We start from the raw sequence: 18,391 nt of genomic DNA on the forward strand, positions 1-18,391 counted from the left end.
CGGTTTTCTGTTGGTTTATTGGAGAAAGTCTCACAGACTTTTTCTGCTCAGGCTGGCTTTGAACTGCAATCCTCAGATCTCAGCCTCCTGAGTAGCTAGGATTATAGGCGTGAGCCACCCGTGCTACTCTGGACCTACACATAGTCATTGTATTCCTGATGCAGATGATCCTTTAATAATTTCCTTTTTAGCAGTGTATTACTACTACAGCCTCAAAGGTTTCAGAGACCAGACTGAGTTCTCTGAAACATCAGTGCCCCTTATCCTCAGTTCATTTCATGTTATTGGAAAAGTGAAGAGAAAAAGTGAAAATGGGCCTTCTCTGAAAGAATGAGCTCATTCTCTAACAAGCTCACTGTGAGCTTTTATAGAACAAGAAAATCCAGCCACCTAAAACTAGAAAGCACATTCCTCTGTTTTTCTTAGTATTAGCCTGCTTTTAGAAAAGCATAATTATCCCCAAGCTAATTCCAGAGTATATCAGAGGTATGCACCTGTCAGGAAAAAATTTCCACTTGTCACAGGAAGTGTCAGCTGGTCAGAGTTGGAATTCCTTAATGAACAAGCTTCTGCCTTGTCATTCCTCTCTGCTCATCCAGTATGTGTTGTCCCCCCCCCACTAACAACTGGACCATACCATAAACAGAAAACTGAACTCCACAGTGCCCACTGAGGTAGAATATAATCTTTTGTATACATTTTCAAGCAGTCTTGAAGTGTTAACATCACTCAGGAACGATTTGTGTACAAAGATTTCTCAATTTTGCTTCAAGCTAGCCATATTTGTAGTTTGGGGTTTTTGTTTTTGTTTTTTGCCATGCTGAGATCTGAACTTAGAGCTTTGCACTTTGCCTTGAACCCCTGGATATTTACTTATTGGTGGGGTTGGAGCTGGGGAAAACAAGGGTGTCTCATTTATAGAAGCAATTTGTCCTTGAGGGTACTTCTTCAAAGTAAAATCCAAAAATTGTCAAATGGATTAGGAGAATGAGAAAGTAGAAGTCTGAAATGTAAATGGATTAGTGAGATATTCCATCTTCCTACAAAGGATTGTGCTAGAGATCTTAAAAAATGGATTCTAGAGTCTCATTCTGGGAAGCCAGGCATCAGAGGACAGGTGTAGGAGGAGGAAGGATTCCTGCTCCACCAGTCTTAACTCCTCTCAGATTCTAGGGCTCTAGTAGGTGGGTAGGCTCTTGGAATGTTCTCTTTGGACCCCTCTCTTGGTAGAAAGGGAATGAACCAAATAAGGTCTCCTGCCTCTCCGTCCAGCATTCCTCCCACAGGCCTGCTGTGTTCGGCAAGTTAGGTGTCTTCCATTTCAAAGAACTGCCTGGTCCCTTCTCAACATGTGAGGAAATCTCTGCAGAGCTGTGTGAGAAGTGAGTGGTGAAGGGATAACATCCCTGGTCATTGCTGCAGGGTTTGACTTTGCAAATACAGTTGATTTAGGGAATGCACAATCCTCTTTCATTTAGGGAGACAATGAAAGGAAAGTTTGCTTTATCTATGCTAGGAGTGCTGTTTACTCCTCTCCTCTTTTGCCCTTTATAGTAAAGTTGAGTACTGGAAACCTCCATTGCAGAATTCCCCAAGCCCCACTGACATCTCTCTAACAAGTGATGGTCTCTCCATCATTTGGACACAGAGGGCTGTGTCTAAGATTTGGCTTGGAGTTCTGTGTGCTCTTCAGTTTCCTGCTTTCCATCTGCTTTAAGAATCTTTTAAACAACCTACCCTTTAAGTTCTGCTCATCTGACATTGTGTCTCCAAGTTCTTCATGGCTCTGAACAAGAATGTTCGAGGTGCCCATTTACTGGTTAGCTCATAGGCTAATAGCACCATTACTCTCTGCCTTTCAGTTTGCTGTTGGATGCTTAATGATGTTCCTTTAACAGCCCAGAACAGCATGCTGTGAATACTGAACTTCAGAAAGCAGCCTTTGTAATTCTTTACCCCTACTTTACCCCAGGGAGACAAGAATTGTATCCCTTTGGCAGGAGAAATCACCCAGTCTATCCAAAGAGGAAAACCCCTTTGTTTTCAAAAAACAAGCACCAGCCTGCATACCTATGCAGTGAGGCAGCCCCAGCTGGGCATGGGGGAGCCTCATAAAAAAAAGGATGATGGAGCAGCTATTTTCTTCTACACGTGCACCCCCATCTGTTCGAGAATTCCCTTCCAACTCCAGCTTGGCTGGCAGGCATGTCCCTAAGAAGCTGCAGGCCAAAATGGAAGAGAACTGATTCCCTCCTCCACACATCCTGACTTGCTGCCAACTGCCAGAAAAAGAGGGCAACATTTGGGCATTTACCAGAAGACAAGGATGTGCCTTTTCATTTGTCTTTTTATTTTACATTTAAAAAGTGGTTATTGCTCTAACTGGATTAGAGGTAAGGACCTCTCTCTTAAGGAGCCTTGGCCTTGCAGCCCCATTCAGCAGGGATGGAAGTCACAAGACAATGAGTGGAGCCTCATGCCCTCCCATGAGGAAGCCCTTAGTATTGCTGACATCTCTTTCCATCTCTCCTCCCCTTTGCTGCCATACTTGGACAAGGCAGAGTGGTGGCTGACCCAGCCTGAAAGCTCTTATAGACCGGAGGGAAGGGAGCGGTCATAGGGTGATGGCTTTCAGCTCTCTGGCTTGGGGTGCCAGTGCTCTTGTCATTACTGAGTGCCTACGGTGTGCCAGGCTTGGGCTAGGCACATCCTTCTCCCCTCCTTGGCTACCAGTAGAAGATGCAGAATCCACCTCTTCCCATGCAGGCATTTGGCAGCTGTGTGTCAGTCCCAGGGAAGAGTGTCTTTCTTCATCAAGCACCATTTTTTTTTTAAACCAGAAAGGGGCAGTAGAGAAACCTGTCACTTTAAACCACTTAGGCTCTCAGGAAGGACATGTGGACCTTGGAGAACTCATAACCCTGGGTGAGATGGCAAGATATGAAAACCCCAAAGGCCAATAGTGACAGCTACAGGCGGGGCCTGCCTTCTAGCAGCTTCTGCTCCCGAGGGTGGCTTAGTAGCCCTTAGGCTACAGATTGTGGATATGCCCTTTCAGTTCAAGTTGGCACTGCTGAGACTCCAAGAGACATTACCGCCCATGTCTTCTTAAGATCCTAGACCGAAGATCTTACCATCAAAATAAGGGGTCAAAGAAGACAGGATACAGGCAACAAGCTCAGGCTTGGGAGAATCCTCTGTGCTCTGCAATGGGGCCCTCTGCCTTATTTTCCAAAAGAGACAAATGGGTAACATCTTACATACTTGCAAAGGTATGTAGCATACTACAAACAAGTCCTTGATGGCTAGATCCAAAAGAGACTTGATGAAGCCATGACTGTAACACAGCAGCCCTTAGGCTCCCCCAGTCCTCCTTGGCCTGAAAGACAGTTTGTTAGTCTTGGTTCTTTCATTTCCCAGAGCAATACATTTTCTCAGAGAGGAAGCCAGTCCAAGAGAAGCAAGGGGGCAGAAGGCCATGTCTCATGCAGCTTTTCCTTTTTGACAATGGGGCCAGGCCTTTTAGTTTTGTGGCTTATTTTTTTGCAGGTTTGAGTTTGTAGATCAGCCTCTCTCATCAGACTACGGGAGAAGAGGGAAAACTGCAGCTTGTGCTTTCCCTGCTGCAGTGGCCTTCTCCCTGTACCCAGTACCTGGAGACCAGCAGAGAAGAAAAACAAAATCCTTCTCTCTGAAGACAGGCAGTCATGCTTCAACTATGTTCACTGATGGCTTGTTTGGAAACTGAGAGGACAAACATGAGAGAAGTGGCCAGAGCTAGTTGAATAGACTTCTTGCAAGTTGAGAAACAGAGGGTAGAAGGAAGAAGGGAACAGCAAGGCTGCATTCTAAAAATCAACCTCTTGTCCCTCATGGAAAGAAAGAGTAGTCCTGTCTAGAGATTTTGTCTCTGCCTTTTCACACCCAGCCTTTGGCCTTGCACAGCTGAATAGCCAAGACTGAGTCCTGGACTCAGAGCCCTGATACCCAGTCTACCCCCAGCAGAGTCGTCCACTGGCTGGTTCTCTCTCCTCCTCAGATAGGAATCTGTGCACAGCCTCAGCCCTGGCATTTCTGAGGTGCTTCTGTAGATGGGGCTAATAACAGGCTTCAGGAAAAGGTGCCAGAAAGAGAAGACAGTAAGCCAGAGAATACAAGAAGATGGAGGAGAGCAGGAGATGCAGAGAAGCCAGATGTTTGTTGGATAATCATCATCAGAGCCATGAGATCCTCTCACATTCTCTACTTTCTTCTGAGCTGCTCAGAGGAAGCACTGAAAAGGTTTCATATCTGTTTTGCAGAAGGAGAAATGAAAGTACAGAGGTGAACACCTCCCGAGACAAACAGCACAGTAGGAGCAGAAATAAGCTGAGCACCCCCTACTCTGGTGGTCCCATCATACCACTATCCTTTGGCACAATGTAAAAGGAGAGGATCCAAAATCAATTTTCAATGTCCCGTGTCACAGCAGCAGCAGCCAAGCTTGGCTCTGCCTAGCTGCAATCATGCCAGGCCCTGAGCTGACCCCTCTGCAGTCCAGGGACTACCAGTGTCCAAGGCACAGAGACACCCAGGCAGCCCAGGCCTTGCTCCTCACCTTGCTGCGGAGGAGACCTCCGCCCTGGTGCTCTGGTGTGCTGGTTTCTGATGCACTCTTGGTTTTTTCCTTGTTGTTATTGGGTTCATTGTCCTTGATGATGTCATACTGACGGCAGAAGAGGGCAATGACACCTGGGGAGGACAATGGAAAACAGAGGCCGGGGCCTGAGTTCTTGCCTTGTCTGCTTCATCCCCACCAGAGCATACTGACAGTCTCTCCAGATAGTCTCTTTCTTCAGGGAAACTGGTCTTGTTTCTATTTCCTCACCAGCCATCCCTTTCACTGATGCTCCCTCAGCACACATGATTGTGTTTCTTCTCCCTTTAAATCTCTTGACAGCTTTCCTTTCCTTTAGGGGAAATCAGAAACAATAATAGCATTTGTTGAACATGTGCCAGGTCCTGTGCTGTGTGCTGACACCTTTAAATCCTCACAACCCAGTGGGGATACCTCCTATCATGCTCAGGTTATTAACAAGAGCACTCGTGAAAGAGAGAGAGAGAGAGTCAAATTAACAACTCAAGGGCATGCCATAATGCAGTTGGGAGGTGTACTGTGGCTGGGAATAAACTCTGGGGCCCATTAAATGTCCACTTTTATCAAGCTAATAATACATGAACATATTTTTAAAAGTCAGTATTAAGGCTGCCAATTCCAGTACTTCTAGATCTGGTCCCCATTTACCTGCATATTTATAGTATTTCTCAATCTGTTTTAGGTGTCTGTTGAATTCCCACTGTGGTAAAGTCTGAATACTCCCCCTACTTCCCTCTCCATCATCCTAACAGAATTACACCACAATTCAAAGTAATTTGCTATGTTTATTATTGTTATGATTATATAAACATTACCCGTGCCAACTCTAATAATGTGTTTTTCCTGCCTTTTTTTTTTTTTTTTTTGTCCTCTGGTGTCTGTTTCTCTACATGCCTAAGGAACATTTTTCCCCCCAAACTATTCAACACTCACTCACTGTGCTAATCAGGCTTTAGAATGGTGTTCAGAACTCTCAAGAGTTTGGTCTACAGTTTCACCACTACATTCTTAATACTAAATGTTTTCTCACAGGTCAAAGTGGCCCTGGCAAGACTGAGCTTAATTTGTTTCTTGAACACACTGTAACCCAGAACCCCTTTCCTCTTTTGGCTGCCTGGTGAGCTCCTATTCAGCCTTCAAAGCTTAATACCCATGTTAGTTCCACTTTGTGTGTGTATGTTTTTTTTTTTTAATGCATTCTAGGTAAACACTCTGCCACTAAATCCAACTCCCAGCCCCTCTGTGTTTTTCTCAATTTCTACTGGATGTAGAATGAATGTCCTCTGCTCTGCTCCATACAGGTGCTCTTATAGCACCTCATCATAGTGAATTAACAGTTAAGTTTGGGCCTAGCTTTCTTCAAGACTGAGTTCCTTACAAGTGCAGGGCCCTTCTCAGTCATGACAGTAACACTAAGTTTGGGAATGGAGTGGTTAGTAAATGCAGAACAATGAATGACACTTGGACTTTATTCTCAGGGAGCTCAGGGACCTGCAAGAAAAGAGAGCAGTTTTCCTAACTAACTTCTATAAGAAGGGCTCAAGAGGGTGCAGAGTGTGAGCAGAGGCAGTAAGATCACTCTAATGGCTGGGAATGAGGCCTAGTGGTAGAGTGCTTCCCTTGCATACATGAAGCCCAGGGTTCGATTCCTTAGTACCACATAAACAGAAAAGGCTGGAAGTGTCACTGTGGCTCAAGTGGTAGAGTGTTAGTCTTGAGCAAAAGAAGCTCAAGGACAGTGCCTAGGACCTGTGTTCAAGCCCCAGGACTAGCAAAAAACATAAAACAAAGAATGGCTGGAATTTCCATTGGGGTGGACTCAGCTGGATCTGAAGGATGGGTAGGGGAGGGGAATGTCCTAGCCTGAAGCCAGGCAGTGACTTCCTCTGATCTTCCTAGGTCTGGAGCCCCTGGAACCCCAGAAACCCAGAGAAGAAGGAGGTTCAAGGGCTATGGATGTGTCCACCTCAGAAGGTTGAACAACTTCCAAAAGAGAAGAAATACAAGGACTCCATATAAACCTACAAGGCAGCTAGTAACATGCTATATTGTGGGTAGAATGGACTAGATTTGGCCCCCAGAGGGACTTCTTTTCTCAGATATCTCCAAGCCCTTGCCATTGTTTATTATAACAGAGTCTGTTCAGGACTTCAGTTTCCTAAGAATAAGTGAAGCAGGTGTTGAAAGCCTGACTCACCTGCCCACATGAAAAGAACCACAACGATGATCAGCACCTCGCCTGTCCGTAGCTGTTGATTCCTCCCCATCTCCTTCATGGTCACCTCATCTGTGAGGAAAGACATATACTAGTCCAGGGCTCCTTTAATCCCTGAGCCACTTCTCTAGGACCAAGCCCATGCTAGTAAACACTTACCTGTGCCCACACACCTGGCCTAAAGAGACCCTGGGGTTGGGGGTATGGGGAACAGGGTATACGGATGGTTGCTTAGGATGGTAGCAATTGGACTCAGTCCAAAGGTGGATTGCGTACAAGTGTGCTTAGGTTCTAGAGTGAACCTTCTTATGCTCTGTGAGGTCCTCTTACTTTGGGGTACTTTGCTGTACCCATTGCTCTGGCCCAACTGCCCCACCCTGCTCATCCAGCATGCTCCAGGCCTGCCTTTGTTCTTGGAGGCCATTTTCTCAGCCTCTCGTGGGGTCTTGAAGAGCACCGGCTCACTAGCAGGGCTCTGGCCCTGAATGGAGATGGCCTGTACGTGCACAATGTACTCCGTGTCCTCTTCCAGGTCCCAGAGGGCGCACGAGCGTGTGGTGGTGTTCACCTCCTGGATGAAGCGCAGCATCCGTACATCCTTCTTCTGCAGAGGCAAGTGTGGGTCAAGTCCCCTCCCGGCAGGGGCAAGCCCTTCAAATACACAATCATCCCACCACCTCCAGCTAAGAAAACAGGCTCAGAGAGGCTAGGGAGGTTGTGTAAGACCACACATCTATAGACAACTACAGCCAAGGCCTAAACATCAGAGCATCCTAAGATCAGATCAGTGCTCTGAATTGCTAAGCCCTCCTGACTCAGGCCCTTCTGGGATCCCAGCTTCAAGATAAATTTGCAGCTTTGGCTCCTATCTCTTGCCCTGTGTTCATTTTTCCTTTGTATTCCTCTACTGACCACACACTGACCCCTATTTGATAGGGGTCATCTTAATGCATCTTCCCCTCCCAAGGGCCCTCAAGGTTACCTGCTGAGAGATGGCAAATCCAATGACAACCTCGTCTTCTAGGACATCCCAGCTGACCACTGCAGAGTTAGCCTTGAGGTGCCTGACGGTTACATTCACTGGGGCAGAGGGACTGTCTGCAGGGGCAGGGAGGTACCTGAGCCTCAGTGTCCCTTGGTATGAGGCCCAGCCCCCTACCTCATAAGTGAGAAAGGGAAACATGGGGAAAGCCATGGCCTCAAATAGGCCGCTTAGCTATCAGTTCCTCAGAGAGACTCCAGGATCTTTGTGCCTGTGTCGGAAGCCTCTGCTGCCCATTGGCTGGCTCCACACAGGGGTCCATGTCTAAAACTGATTGGTCAAGTCAGGGCCAGATCTAATGGACTGGATGGTTAGGTATGGACGTGACCAAAGTTGCAGAAGCTGGTTAGTCTGATGAAAAACAACCAAAAGTACTCCCAGTCCTGTGCTCTTTCTACAGTCCTGCACTGTCAAGTGAGTGACCTTGAGGGAAGGAGACCCAGAAGTGGAGAAGAGCCAGGCAGGAGTGATACTTAGGGTGGGAGTGAGGGGCAACAGAAAAAAATCCCTGAACTGTGGTGAACTGGGCAGAATGCGGGCTGGGGAGGGGTCTCCATGAGGAGCCTCTTCCCTACTCTGCCAGCCCCGAGGGGCAGGTAGGGAGGGAGCTAAACTAGATGGGCACTCAGAGCAAAGCCTCTCATTGGAGAGTCAGGAGGACAGGACTAAGCTTTCTAGGTGGGAGAAGATGATGAATGGGGGATCAGACCCATAGGTGGAGAACCATGGGAAAGAGGAATCAGGGCAGGAAGACCCAGGAGAGGTGTGTGAACAGGGCCTCTGTGCCTTCCCCCTGCAGGTGCTGCCTAAGTAGTAATCCAGCACCCTACAGATAGCTGGACTTGAGGCCCTGGGGTTAGGCAAGACAGGGAGATACAAAGGGACAGAAGGACACAGACAGGTGGCGGCAGATACAGCCCCAGAGAACAGACAAGTGGAGGATTCAGACAGAAGCAGGGTGAGAGTGCTGAGCCATGGAGAGATAGATGAGTAGAGAAAGAGAGGAGACAGAGACGGACAGACAGACAGAGACAGAGAGAGACAAAGAGGAGAGACAGACAGACAGACAGGCAGGCAGGCAGGCAGACAGACAGACAGACAGAGACAGCCAGGGAGGCAGCAATAGACAGAAGGCACAGTCAGGATGGCAGGAGAGACTGGGCCCCATGGTGAGCCAGACATTGCACCAGGCTGGGGGGTCCATTCCTCGCCCACCCTGTACCCTCAGGTGTCAGTTTCCACCCCCTTCCTAGACGGTCCTGCAAAACCAGGCAGGGCTGCCTGTGGGACTTTGAGAGGTCTTTGGGGGACCGGAAGGAAGGCCCAGGCTGGGAGAACTGGTGTCCTCAGCTGCTCTCTGGATCAGAAAAGGGGACAAGGAGCCCGAAGGAAGCACCTGGGGTGAAGGGGATGAAATGACAGGGTGGAGGTCAGAAGAAGACCCTAGAACCCCGGAGCTGAGGAATGGGACCGAGTCTGGAGGCCGAAGGACAGGTCTAGGGGTCAAGAAGGTACTGAGTCGCTGAGCTCGAGTTGGGGAGGTGGGGGGGCGGCAGTGGGCGGGAGCAGGGGAGACAGGAGGCCCCTAGGGGGCAGGAAGGGGACCGAGGACTCCCAGGTGGCGGGGGAGAGGGGGCTGTCCCGGCGCCCTGCCCCCCCCCCCGCCCCCGGGCCCCCTTACCCGCCTGCACCAGCGCGAAGCAGACGCAGCCCAGCCACAGGCGGAGCGCGGTGCGGAGTGGCCGGGCGCACGGCGGCCCGGGGTGCATGGCGGCTCCTCCGGCCGGCCGGCCCGGGGCGGCGCAGGGGGACGCGGCTCCGGCGCCCGGCGGCCGCTGGCACTCGAGCTTCGGCCCGCGGCCCGGCCTCCCTGCGCCGCCCCGCGCCGCCTGCATATCGGCTCCGCGGACAGCGACTCCCGCGCGGCGGCGGCGGCGGCGGTGGCGGCGGCGGCCGCGTCCACGTCGGGCGCCCGGGGGGCGGGGCGCCTCCGCTGCGGGGAGATGCGCGGGGGCGGGGTGAGGGGCGGAGGGCGCCCCCACTCCGGCCCCCCCACCCCACTTTTTCGAGGCCCGGGCACCGAGAGACTTCGGGGACTGGCGGCTCCTACCCTCCCCCCCGCCAGGAGCCGGAGCCGCAGCACCCCACCGCGGTCAGCCCAGCCCCATCCCTGCCCTCTGGGGAAGGAGAGGGAGGACACGCGCCCCCGATGCTGCTCCGTGCTCCAGAGCGGCCAGGGGTGTCCACTCCTCACAGGCCCTGCGGAGAGGAGGACTCACAGTCAGCATGGGGTGACCATAGGGTGCCGGGTGCACACAGCAGATGCTCAGGGTGTGCGGTGGACCCAGAAGGGGTCCTCGGACTCCGCAAGCGCACCAGCCCTTCCCCTTGGCGCCTCCATCCTCATCTCCATAATAGATCAATCTGGAGCATCTGCCAGGTTCCACACCCAGGGCTCAAGTCTCACTGCCCGCAGCCCATCAAATTGGCCTGACTGTGCGCCCTTCACGCAGGCCGAGACTGCAGCGTGGATAGACTCTGCCTTGTGCCAGGACCGCTGGCAATCAGGACTTGAACCCTGGTTGCTTTGACTCTCCAAACTGTCAACTGCTGACTCAACCATCTCCCTGCCTAGACTGACCTCACACACCCAAGATCCTTGGGATTCTGCCTGTTTGAGCATCTCCCCACCAGAAAACAATCTGGAACAATCTAGAGCAATCTCCAAGAACTGTGGGGTCGGGTGGGGAGGGGCTCAGGCCAAATTTGGGAGAATGGTGATTGAGCTAATGGCTGTAAAGTGCAGAAGAGTGCTTTGAAGATGTGGCTGGCAGCCACGGCTAATGAAAGGGCCTGATGAACCTCCCTTCATTACCCTGGGGACATCTAGTGCCTGTCTGTGCCCATACACACCCCCTTGCCCAACTCACTCCTTTCCTGATCTTAGGAGCAGAGAGAGGGCTTCACCCTGAACCCACAAATCTCTCCCTAATGAGAAGGCCATGGGGACACTAGGCAGCCAGAGAAGTCTCCCACCTCTACCAGTGACATTCTCTAAACTCAAGTCCCAGTCAGAGAACAAAACAAGGTTGAGGAGAGAGGCAGGACATGGGAGGTGGGGGGAAGACGCAGGACGTCTGTCCCCTGAGACAGGTGGGGCCACCCATCTGTCCAAATCATTGAGGGACATCCCTTTGTCTTAAAGGTTTTCCAGAGGCCCTGAGAGAGCTGGGAAAGAAACATTTTACAGTTAGGGTTTTTGACTTATTTTGTTTGTAGGGATGGGAGTTGAACCCAGGACCTTATGTATACTAGTCAAGCTTGCTACCACTAAGCCCTAGAATCTAGGGGACATACTCAGCTCCTAGATTAGTTTTGGATTAAGAAACAGGGACAAACTGGGTGTTGGTGGCTCACACCTGTAATCCTAGCTACTCAGGAGGCTGAGATCTAAGAATCACAGTTTAAAACTAGCCTGAGGATGAAAGTCCGTGGGACTCTGATTAACCTAGAAGTAGAGCTGTGTGTGGCTCAAGTGGTAGAGCATTAGCCTTGCAAAGAAAAATAAATGCCTAGGGACAGCACCCAGGCCCTGAGTTCAAGCTTCAGGTCTAGCGCGTACACACACACACACACACACACACACACACACACACACACACACACACGACACAGTTGCAAAGTGCCTGGTACAAATTAACGCAAGAGCAACATAACAATTCTCTTCTAATGCCTACCCTAGGACTCCTTCCCTGTCCCCCTTCCCAAGTTTCTATCTAGTCCCCTTGGAAAGGGTGAGGTGGAAGGGGTTGCAGAAACTTACCACTCTGCCCTCTGCACCCTCAGAGCTAACTTTGCAGCTCCATCTGTTTCCTCAGGCACATACCTTGTCCTAGGGTGAGCCTCAGCTGGGCCTTTGGCCTGCCTGGGGTAGGAGCCGGGAGCCAGAGCACCTTCCCTGTCCTTTTTCTTTTTTTCTCTTTCTCTCTTGGCAGCTGATGCCGCCCAGCCCTGCCTGTCTGCCTGCCTTCCCCGCCCTACCAGCTGCAGCTTGGCCCCTAGGGACCCCCTGCCCCTCCCTCAACCAGGGGCCTGCAGGAACAACTGGAGTCTCCTCAGATCTCCATCACAGGAGCAGCGGAAAGGAGAGAAGTCAGTTAGAGGTCACAGATCCACTTTTGTCGCTGCTGAGGAGAAAAGGGAGAAGAGAGGGTCTTAAAGGGGGTCTGGCCTCTAGTCCAGCACTGGAGAAAGGGAAACCTTAGCGCCACCTGCTGGTCTTCTTGGGAAAATACCCTAGGCAGATGTAGGGCATTGGGAGGGGGAGACGGCAGCTCTGAGGTTTGAGGCAGAGAGGAAAGGGGACTGGAGGAAGGGTTGTGGAGGACAGGGAGGATTGGGGGCATTGTAGCTGTGAGGTGCAGCCTTCCACAGCCTCATGCAGAGCTTAGGCACTACCTCAGTTTGGGGAGAAATCCTGGTAGCTGGAACCTGGCAGCCAGTGGGAGCTGGTTTGGGCACAGGAAGAGCTAGGAGGACCCAGAGGCAATTTAGGTGAGCCTGGGCCGGTGGTGGGGTGGCAGGGGCTGGCTGTCAGCAGTACCAGTTACTTCATCCATCCACCTGAACGCCAGCCCTTTGCCAGGACCAAACATACAGTAGGTTAAGTGCCACCTGCGTGGAATAAATTATTCTTCCGACATGTATCTAGGGAGAACCTATTTGGTAACAGACTCTGAGCAATATTGTGGGAAAATAAGGAACATAAAAGCAGCGATCTGGATGGAGCCAAAGGGTGGGTTTCTGTGCTCCCAAGATAGTCACCTCTTAGAGGATGACACAGACAATCTCTCGTGGGGCTGGATGGTCACTTACACTGGCACCTGGGAATATTTGGATCCTTTTACGTGTCAGGAACTATGCAGAATCTCAGCACCTAGCTCTGACTGCAGGTGCCCAAGTCAGATTCCAAGTAACCATGACAACAGGAAGGTTCCTTATCCTAGAGCCTGGAATGGCCATGGCTTATGTCTAGGGTGCCTCGTAGATACCCCTCAAAGTCAAAGGAAGAATCAGGGTGTCAGGAGATTGTTTCAGCTCTTTACTCATGTTACTTGGAATCTTAGGTGGAAATTTGCTACTAACCTCCAGTCTGTCCAGAAGCTGGGGATCACGTGAGAAGACCTGCTCTGGGTCACACAATCAGTGAATTATGAAGGTCTCCACTTCATTTATGTGGCTCCAAGTTCAGAGCTTGATCTGGCATGCCAGTCACCTCTTTTTATCTCTCAAAACCTTTGAAGACTGGGGTTAAAGGCCAAGGGGCTCCCTCGAGGACATCAGTCACTGGAGGGCGTGAGTGTGATTACTGCTCACAGATACAGTTTCAAAATCCAGAGCTGAGACCACACCAGGTAAGGGACCCATCATTCAGCTACTAACGTTTTCCATACCCTGGCACATTCCTTATATAACAAAAGACTTGGGATTCTTACAACTCTGAGAATTTGGGATTTATTATACCCATTTATAGATGTGGAAACTGATGCTCAAAGAAAGGAACTGGCCGGGCGCTGGCGGCTCACGCCTGTAATCCTAGCTACTCAGGAGGCTGAGATCTGAGGATCGCGGTTCAAAGCCAGCCAGGCAGGAAAGACCGTGAGACTCTTATCTCCAATAAACCACCAGAAAACCGGAAGTGGCGCTGTAGTTCAAGTGGCAGAGCGCTTGCCTTGAGCTGAAGAGCTGAGGGACAGCGCTCAAGCCCAGAGTTCAAGCCCCATGACCGACAAAAAAAAAAAAAAAAAAGAAAGGAACTGGCTTTTCATGGGCCATATAGCTGGGAGACACTGGTCAGGCCTAATTTGAGAAAATCACCATCACCATAATGAGAAAACCTCCATGTTTCTTGGGCCTGTGCCAGACTGGCTGGGTGCTGAGGATGCAGCGAAGAACCAACCTGGTGCCTAGCCCTGAGAAGCCACCCTAGTGGGAGAAGAGGAGAGAGATGTTTCTAGAACACAGAGCTGGGACTACATTCTAGAACAGGAGGCAGGGAGGGTGGATGCTGGAGAGAAGATTAACTTGAGAGGAAACAAGGAGGGCTTCTTGAAGGAGACAATGCTTGCACCTAATAAATACCATAGTCAGGAGGGAATTGGCTAAAGGAGAGAAAAGAGGCCAAGGGAAAAGAAGCCACTGGCCCTGTGCCTGGGAGAGCAGGGTAATGTGGAGAAATGCAGGGAAGACAGTGTATAAGTTGGATGACAGCAAGGTATTAGGCTCTACACTGGAACACTGGGAAACAAAGACTAGATGTAAAAGACTGTTCTGAGTTTGCAAAAGACCATGGGGCTAGTATTACTGGAAAAGCATGCAGCTGAACTTTAATATATTATCGAAAATGTATGCTGTTTAGCCTTGATTCTTTTTCCTTGCTAAAGAATTCAAACAAGACAGGAAGCATAATGGAAATAACAAAGAAGTTTATTAAAGAGAAAGAGAGATTAAAGTTTATTTAAAAAAAGCAGCGGACTCCAGCTAGGCTCCAGAGCCCCAGGCTTTGTTTAGCTGGGATTTTTAACAATTCCAGGTTAAGTGTCAGCTGTCCTTCATTTGGCGGGAACTATAAGGGACAGGTTGATTGACAGGTGTAGCTTATGTAACAACTGTGCATCTGCGCATGCCCAGATTTGTTGGGACTGTGTGCAGACTCCCTATAGGGAAGAAATAGTCTTGAACCAAGATCTCTGGCACCTGAGGGCAAAGAAGCCCTTGTAGGGTCATTGTTCATGCTTTGCATACATGTCAGGAGAAGAGGTTCTGTCTGTAGGTTGAAACTCTTTGTTATCAGGACTTAGCACTGGCTGGTGTGGCCCAAGGAACTTGGTCAGGACATTTTTTGGCACCCTAGGAGAGATCATTTTGGGATGTTAGGGTTTCTTACATGAGGGTGGGTCTTGTGGGGGGACCCATGGACTGATCAGTGGCTCTGGTCTTGTTGCTCTGGCAACCAAGGATGCTAAGCAGTCTGCCTGTCTCACTAGGAAAGGTTTTCTTCATTCAACAAACACTGAGAACAGACTAAGTGCAGGCACTATGTTTGTCCTGGGGTCACGGATACCAAGAGGAGGGTCTAGATCTCATATTCCAGGGAAGAAACAGGCCATAAACATGTGAGCTAATGTTAAAATAGTCTGAGGTTGTCAAGGGCTATGGAGTAGTGTGGTGCAGGTGGCTGGGTGGGATGGTGGTATGAGTTGAGGGGTGAAGGCAAAGGAGGAAGGTGTAGCATGTCCCAGGAGAGATGCTCCAGCCACAGGAGCCATAAAAGCAAACACCTTGAGGTAAGAGTAAGCTTCACATGTTATACACTGAAAGAAGCCAGAAAAACTGGAGCTTTATGAACAAGATAGAGGAAATGGAGGCAGCTGGGGGGGGGGGGGAAATAGCACCAGGCCTCAGGTGTGCCAGAGTATAGATTAATCTAGCAGCGATGGGGAGCTCCAAGAAGATACAGCTATGAGAGGATGGATTTCCATTTAAAAAACTCTTTTTGCCTGCAAGACCAGAAATGAAGGTCTTGACCTCAGAGGTGGCAGAGGACAGGGAACCAATGGATGAGACCCAGAGAAGGAGAGAAGAGCAGGGAAGCAAACAGGGCAGGGATCCATACTTCCAATAGGAGATTCTGAAAGCTGAAATCTGCTGGGTGATGCTGGGCCAGTAATTCCCTCTCTGAGTCTCAAACACTGTCTCTTGAAAAGGAAGATAATAATTGACATCGCAAGGTGGGAGGTGGTGGTGGTGGGGGGTCAAGGAAGTGGAGGGAAGAAGGAAAGGTAGGAGGAGAAGTGAGGAGAGATCTTCTAATTAGGTAAAGGAGACTCAGATCTCCTCCGATCCTGAAGGCTCCACCTGCCAGCAATCAGGGAGGCTGAGGATTTTTGCCCACGGTCCCAGATGTCAGCCATGGCAGCTCCATGCCTACAACCCCCCTGTTTTCAGGGACAGATTCTCAGATGTATACCATAGTTACCAAAATGTTTCAAGAGCAATGGGGCCAGAGGCTTTATTGAGGGTCAGGACCCTAAGTGGGTTGGTTGCAGAAAGTGGAGCCCCAGGGTTAAGACCTCTCCCTTAAGGGGGAGAAGAGGACAAAAGCCCTTGGCTCTGCCCCTGCCCTGTTTTCTCTGTTAAAGGGAGGCAATTGCACATAAAGGTCCCATCTGGGGCCTCCACCTCCATCTCACCTAGTCTTTCTCTTGCAGGGCTCTGCAGGGCCAGGGTACGGCCTGTAGAGGGCACTCTCCAGGATCGTAGTAAAGCCTGAGTTGCTCGGAGTGAGAAGACCCCAGGAAGAAAGTCCAGCCTTCTCTGCTCACGTGGATCACCACCAGGACACCAGTTTTCAGGGGGCAAACCACAGCCTCAGGAAATCTAGGCTCTGGAGCTTGCTGCTCTGGCACTGTACACAGGTCATGAAGCCTCGGTTTCTTTAGCTATAAGTGAGCCCACCTCACTGAGTTCTGGGATCCGGTGAAGATTAACCACACAAGTACAGAATACACCAAAGCTGTCACAGGACTGGGAAGTAGCAGCAGGTGTATCATATCATTAGTTTTTGCAGGGTGAGGGATGGGGGGGGGGTGGGATAGAACCCAGGATCTTGTGTGTGCTATGCAGGTACTTGCCACTGAGCTACATCCTCAGTCCCAGACAGCATCCAATCCATAGTAGTTACAATCCATAGTAGTTATAAAGCTGATACCAGGGACAATGACTAATGATGATGATGCAGGGACTCAGTCATTGTCTTGGATTTCCTAACTAGGGAGCACCCAGCATCTGCCAACCTGGGATGGCTCCAGGGCTCTTCCTCCTCAGCAGTCCATCTGCCCCTCAGACCATGCTTTGCTGGGAGCTGCCCTCTAAGTCCCCCCAACTTTCTGCTTAGGTGACCTTTGGCCTTGGGCTCCATTATTATCCAGAAATCTGTAGGAGAGACCCAGGGGTTTCAGGAGCCAGACCCTAGGCAGCTTACCCTGCTTTGGTTTAGAGGAACAGAACTGATTAGTGACTCCAGGCAGGAGATTCCCAATGGGCCTTGTTGTAGATGTTCAAGGAGGAAGTCCATGGAAGGAAAGTTTCTATAATCCTCTGGCCCTCCTTCATGCCTTTATCCCGAGAGTGGCCTGAGGCTGGGTTCTTTTTTTTTTTTTTTGCTGGTCCTGGGGCTTGAACTCAGGGCTTGGGCACTGTCCCTGAGCCTCTCTGTGCTCAAGGCTAGCGCTCTACCACTTGAGCCACAGCACCACTTCCAGCTTCTTCTGTATATGTGGTGCTGAGAAATCGAACCCAGGGCTTCATGCATGCTAGGCAAGCCACTCTACCACTAAGCCACCTTCCCAGCCCTGAGGCTGGATTCTTTTGGTGTAGAGTGAGAAGCCCAAGATAGCTAGGATTGAGATCTGGTCCAGTCTTAGGCCACATGTACCTCTCTGTTGTGCAGGTCCCAAGGTGGGTACTCATGGGACTCACACCTGAGAGGTGGTGGTGAGAGAAAAGGCCCAATGATTGGAGCCCAGCAACCTTGGGCTCCAACTATCCCTATATGACTTCTCTTTGTCTGCCTCCCCCTAGGGTGCCTACTCCAGTGTAACATTGTGAAGCCTCCAGCTGTCACTTGTGAAGAGAGGACACAGTAAGTATCTGAATGCTATAGGGGGGTATCATAAAGTGGAAGGCCTCTCGGCAGCTGGGTGGGCCAAGGTGGCCGTGGGAGTGTGTGCATATGTGTGCAAGGATGAACCTGGATGTGTATACATGCAGAGGCTGCCCTCTCCCAAGAATTCCCATGGCACGTGCGGACCTGCAGGTACAGATGCACTTCATTATCTTCATGCTGATTCGGAGGCCCCTCTGTTCACCGTTGCTATGGAAACAAGGCGGCATTCCCCAGCCTCCAGAGAACCTAAGGTGCTGGGATGGAGAACTGGCAGGTTCTTCCCAAAGAAGAGAGACAGCTGGTACAGAAGGCCCTGGAGGTGGGATTCTGGGGCTCAGGGAGTCCCCTGAGCTCTTCTGGAAGCCCTGACTTCTCCGTAGCAGCCTTGGCCTCTTTGGGTGCTAGAGCTGCGTCCCCTCTGGCTCCCCTGCAGTCTCAGGTAGGGAACTCGATATCTTTGTGCCTCAGTCTCCTCTTGTCTAAGATGGCAGAAAACAGCAGGTGACCACAGGAAACCTAGACCTGGAGTATGCCCTCTTCCTGTCTGAGCCAGGCGCCTCCTGCAGATGCACCCCTCTGCAGTGTCTTGTGGGTGTCTCACAATGCCTTTGTGAGACATCGCACAAATAACGGAGGCCAGTGGTGAGGCCACGCCCTGGGCCTGCCCTGCACCACATGTGCAGCCCCTCAGCCATAGACCAACTCCACAGAGGGGACGGGCTATTCCAGGCACATTTTCAGGGTTCTGAGGAGGAGGCCAGAAGGCCAGTT

The 18,391-nt window shown here is 50.6% G+C and overlaps 2 protein-coding genes across 10 annotated transcripts in view; one reads left to right on the forward strand and one right to left on the reverse strand.

The window, feature by feature from the left end:
* Nucleotides 1–6,922, forward strand: part of S100pbp (S100P binding protein) — a 43,710-nt gene extending 36,788 nt beyond the window's left edge. For 5 of the 7 annotated variants that reach the window (XM_070008827.1, XM_070008831.1, XM_070008835.1 and 2 more), the window contains one exon: nt 6,536–6,922. In XM_070008827.1, coding sequence (XP_069864928.1) covers nt 6,536–6,704 — 169 coding nt within the window. In that variant the 3' untranslated portion in view covers nt 6,705–6,922. Of the gene's footprint in view, nt 1–5,668; nt 5,696–6,535 lie in introns of those variants that run through there. The other 2 variants (XM_070008833.1, XM_070008834.1) reach the window with 2 other exon arrangements.
* Fndc5 (fibronectin type III domain containing 5) lies at nt 2,314–9,744 on the reverse strand. 3 transcript variants are annotated; one of them, XM_070008839.1, is made up of 6 exons: nt 9,575–9,744; nt 7,834–7,949; nt 7,257–7,455; nt 6,834–6,923; nt 4,598–4,731; nt 2,314–3,653 (listed from the first exon to the last, which is right to left on the reverse strand). In XM_070008839.1, the coding sequence occupies exons 1-6, from the start codon at nt 9,660–9,662 to the stop codon at nt 3,435–3,437; spliced, it is 846 nt and encodes a 281-aa protein (XP_069864940.1). In that variant the 5' UTR covers nt 9,663–9,744; the 3' UTR covers nt 2,314–3,434. The 3 variants fall into 3 exon arrangements, with proteins under 3 accessions (XP_069864940.1, XP_069864942.1, XP_069864943.1); XM_070008841.1 differs by having other exon boundaries at nt 3,562–3,744; XM_070008842.1 differs by having other exon boundaries at nt 3,562–4,290.
* Nucleotides 9,745–18,391: the final 8,647 nt, after the last annotated feature.

This window comes from Dipodomys merriami, unplaced genomic scaffold, assembly GCF_024711535.1.
Source record: "Dipodomys merriami isolate MVZ:Mamm:240054 unplaced genomic scaffold, mDipMer1.0.p SCAF_71, whole genome shotgun sequence".
NCBI lineage: Eukaryota > Metazoa > Chordata > Mammalia > Rodentia > Heteromyidae > Dipodomys > Dipodomys merriami.

Bases quoted from the DNA above. Each gene is read 5' to 3' on its own strand.
- Fndc5 (XM_070008839.1), bottom strand. From the start codon at position 9,662: ATGCACCCCGGGCCGCCGTGCGCCCGGCCACTCCGCACCGCGCTCCGC. The intron at 7,456-7,833 runs GTAACCTTGAGG...TTGCCTCTGCAG, and splicing joins GATTTGCCATCTCTCAGCAG to AAGAAGGATGTACGGATGCT. The intron at 6,924-7,256 runs GCAGGCCTGGAG...CTTTCCTCACAG, and splicing joins AATGGCCTCCAAGAACAAAG to ATGAGGTGACCATGAAGGAG.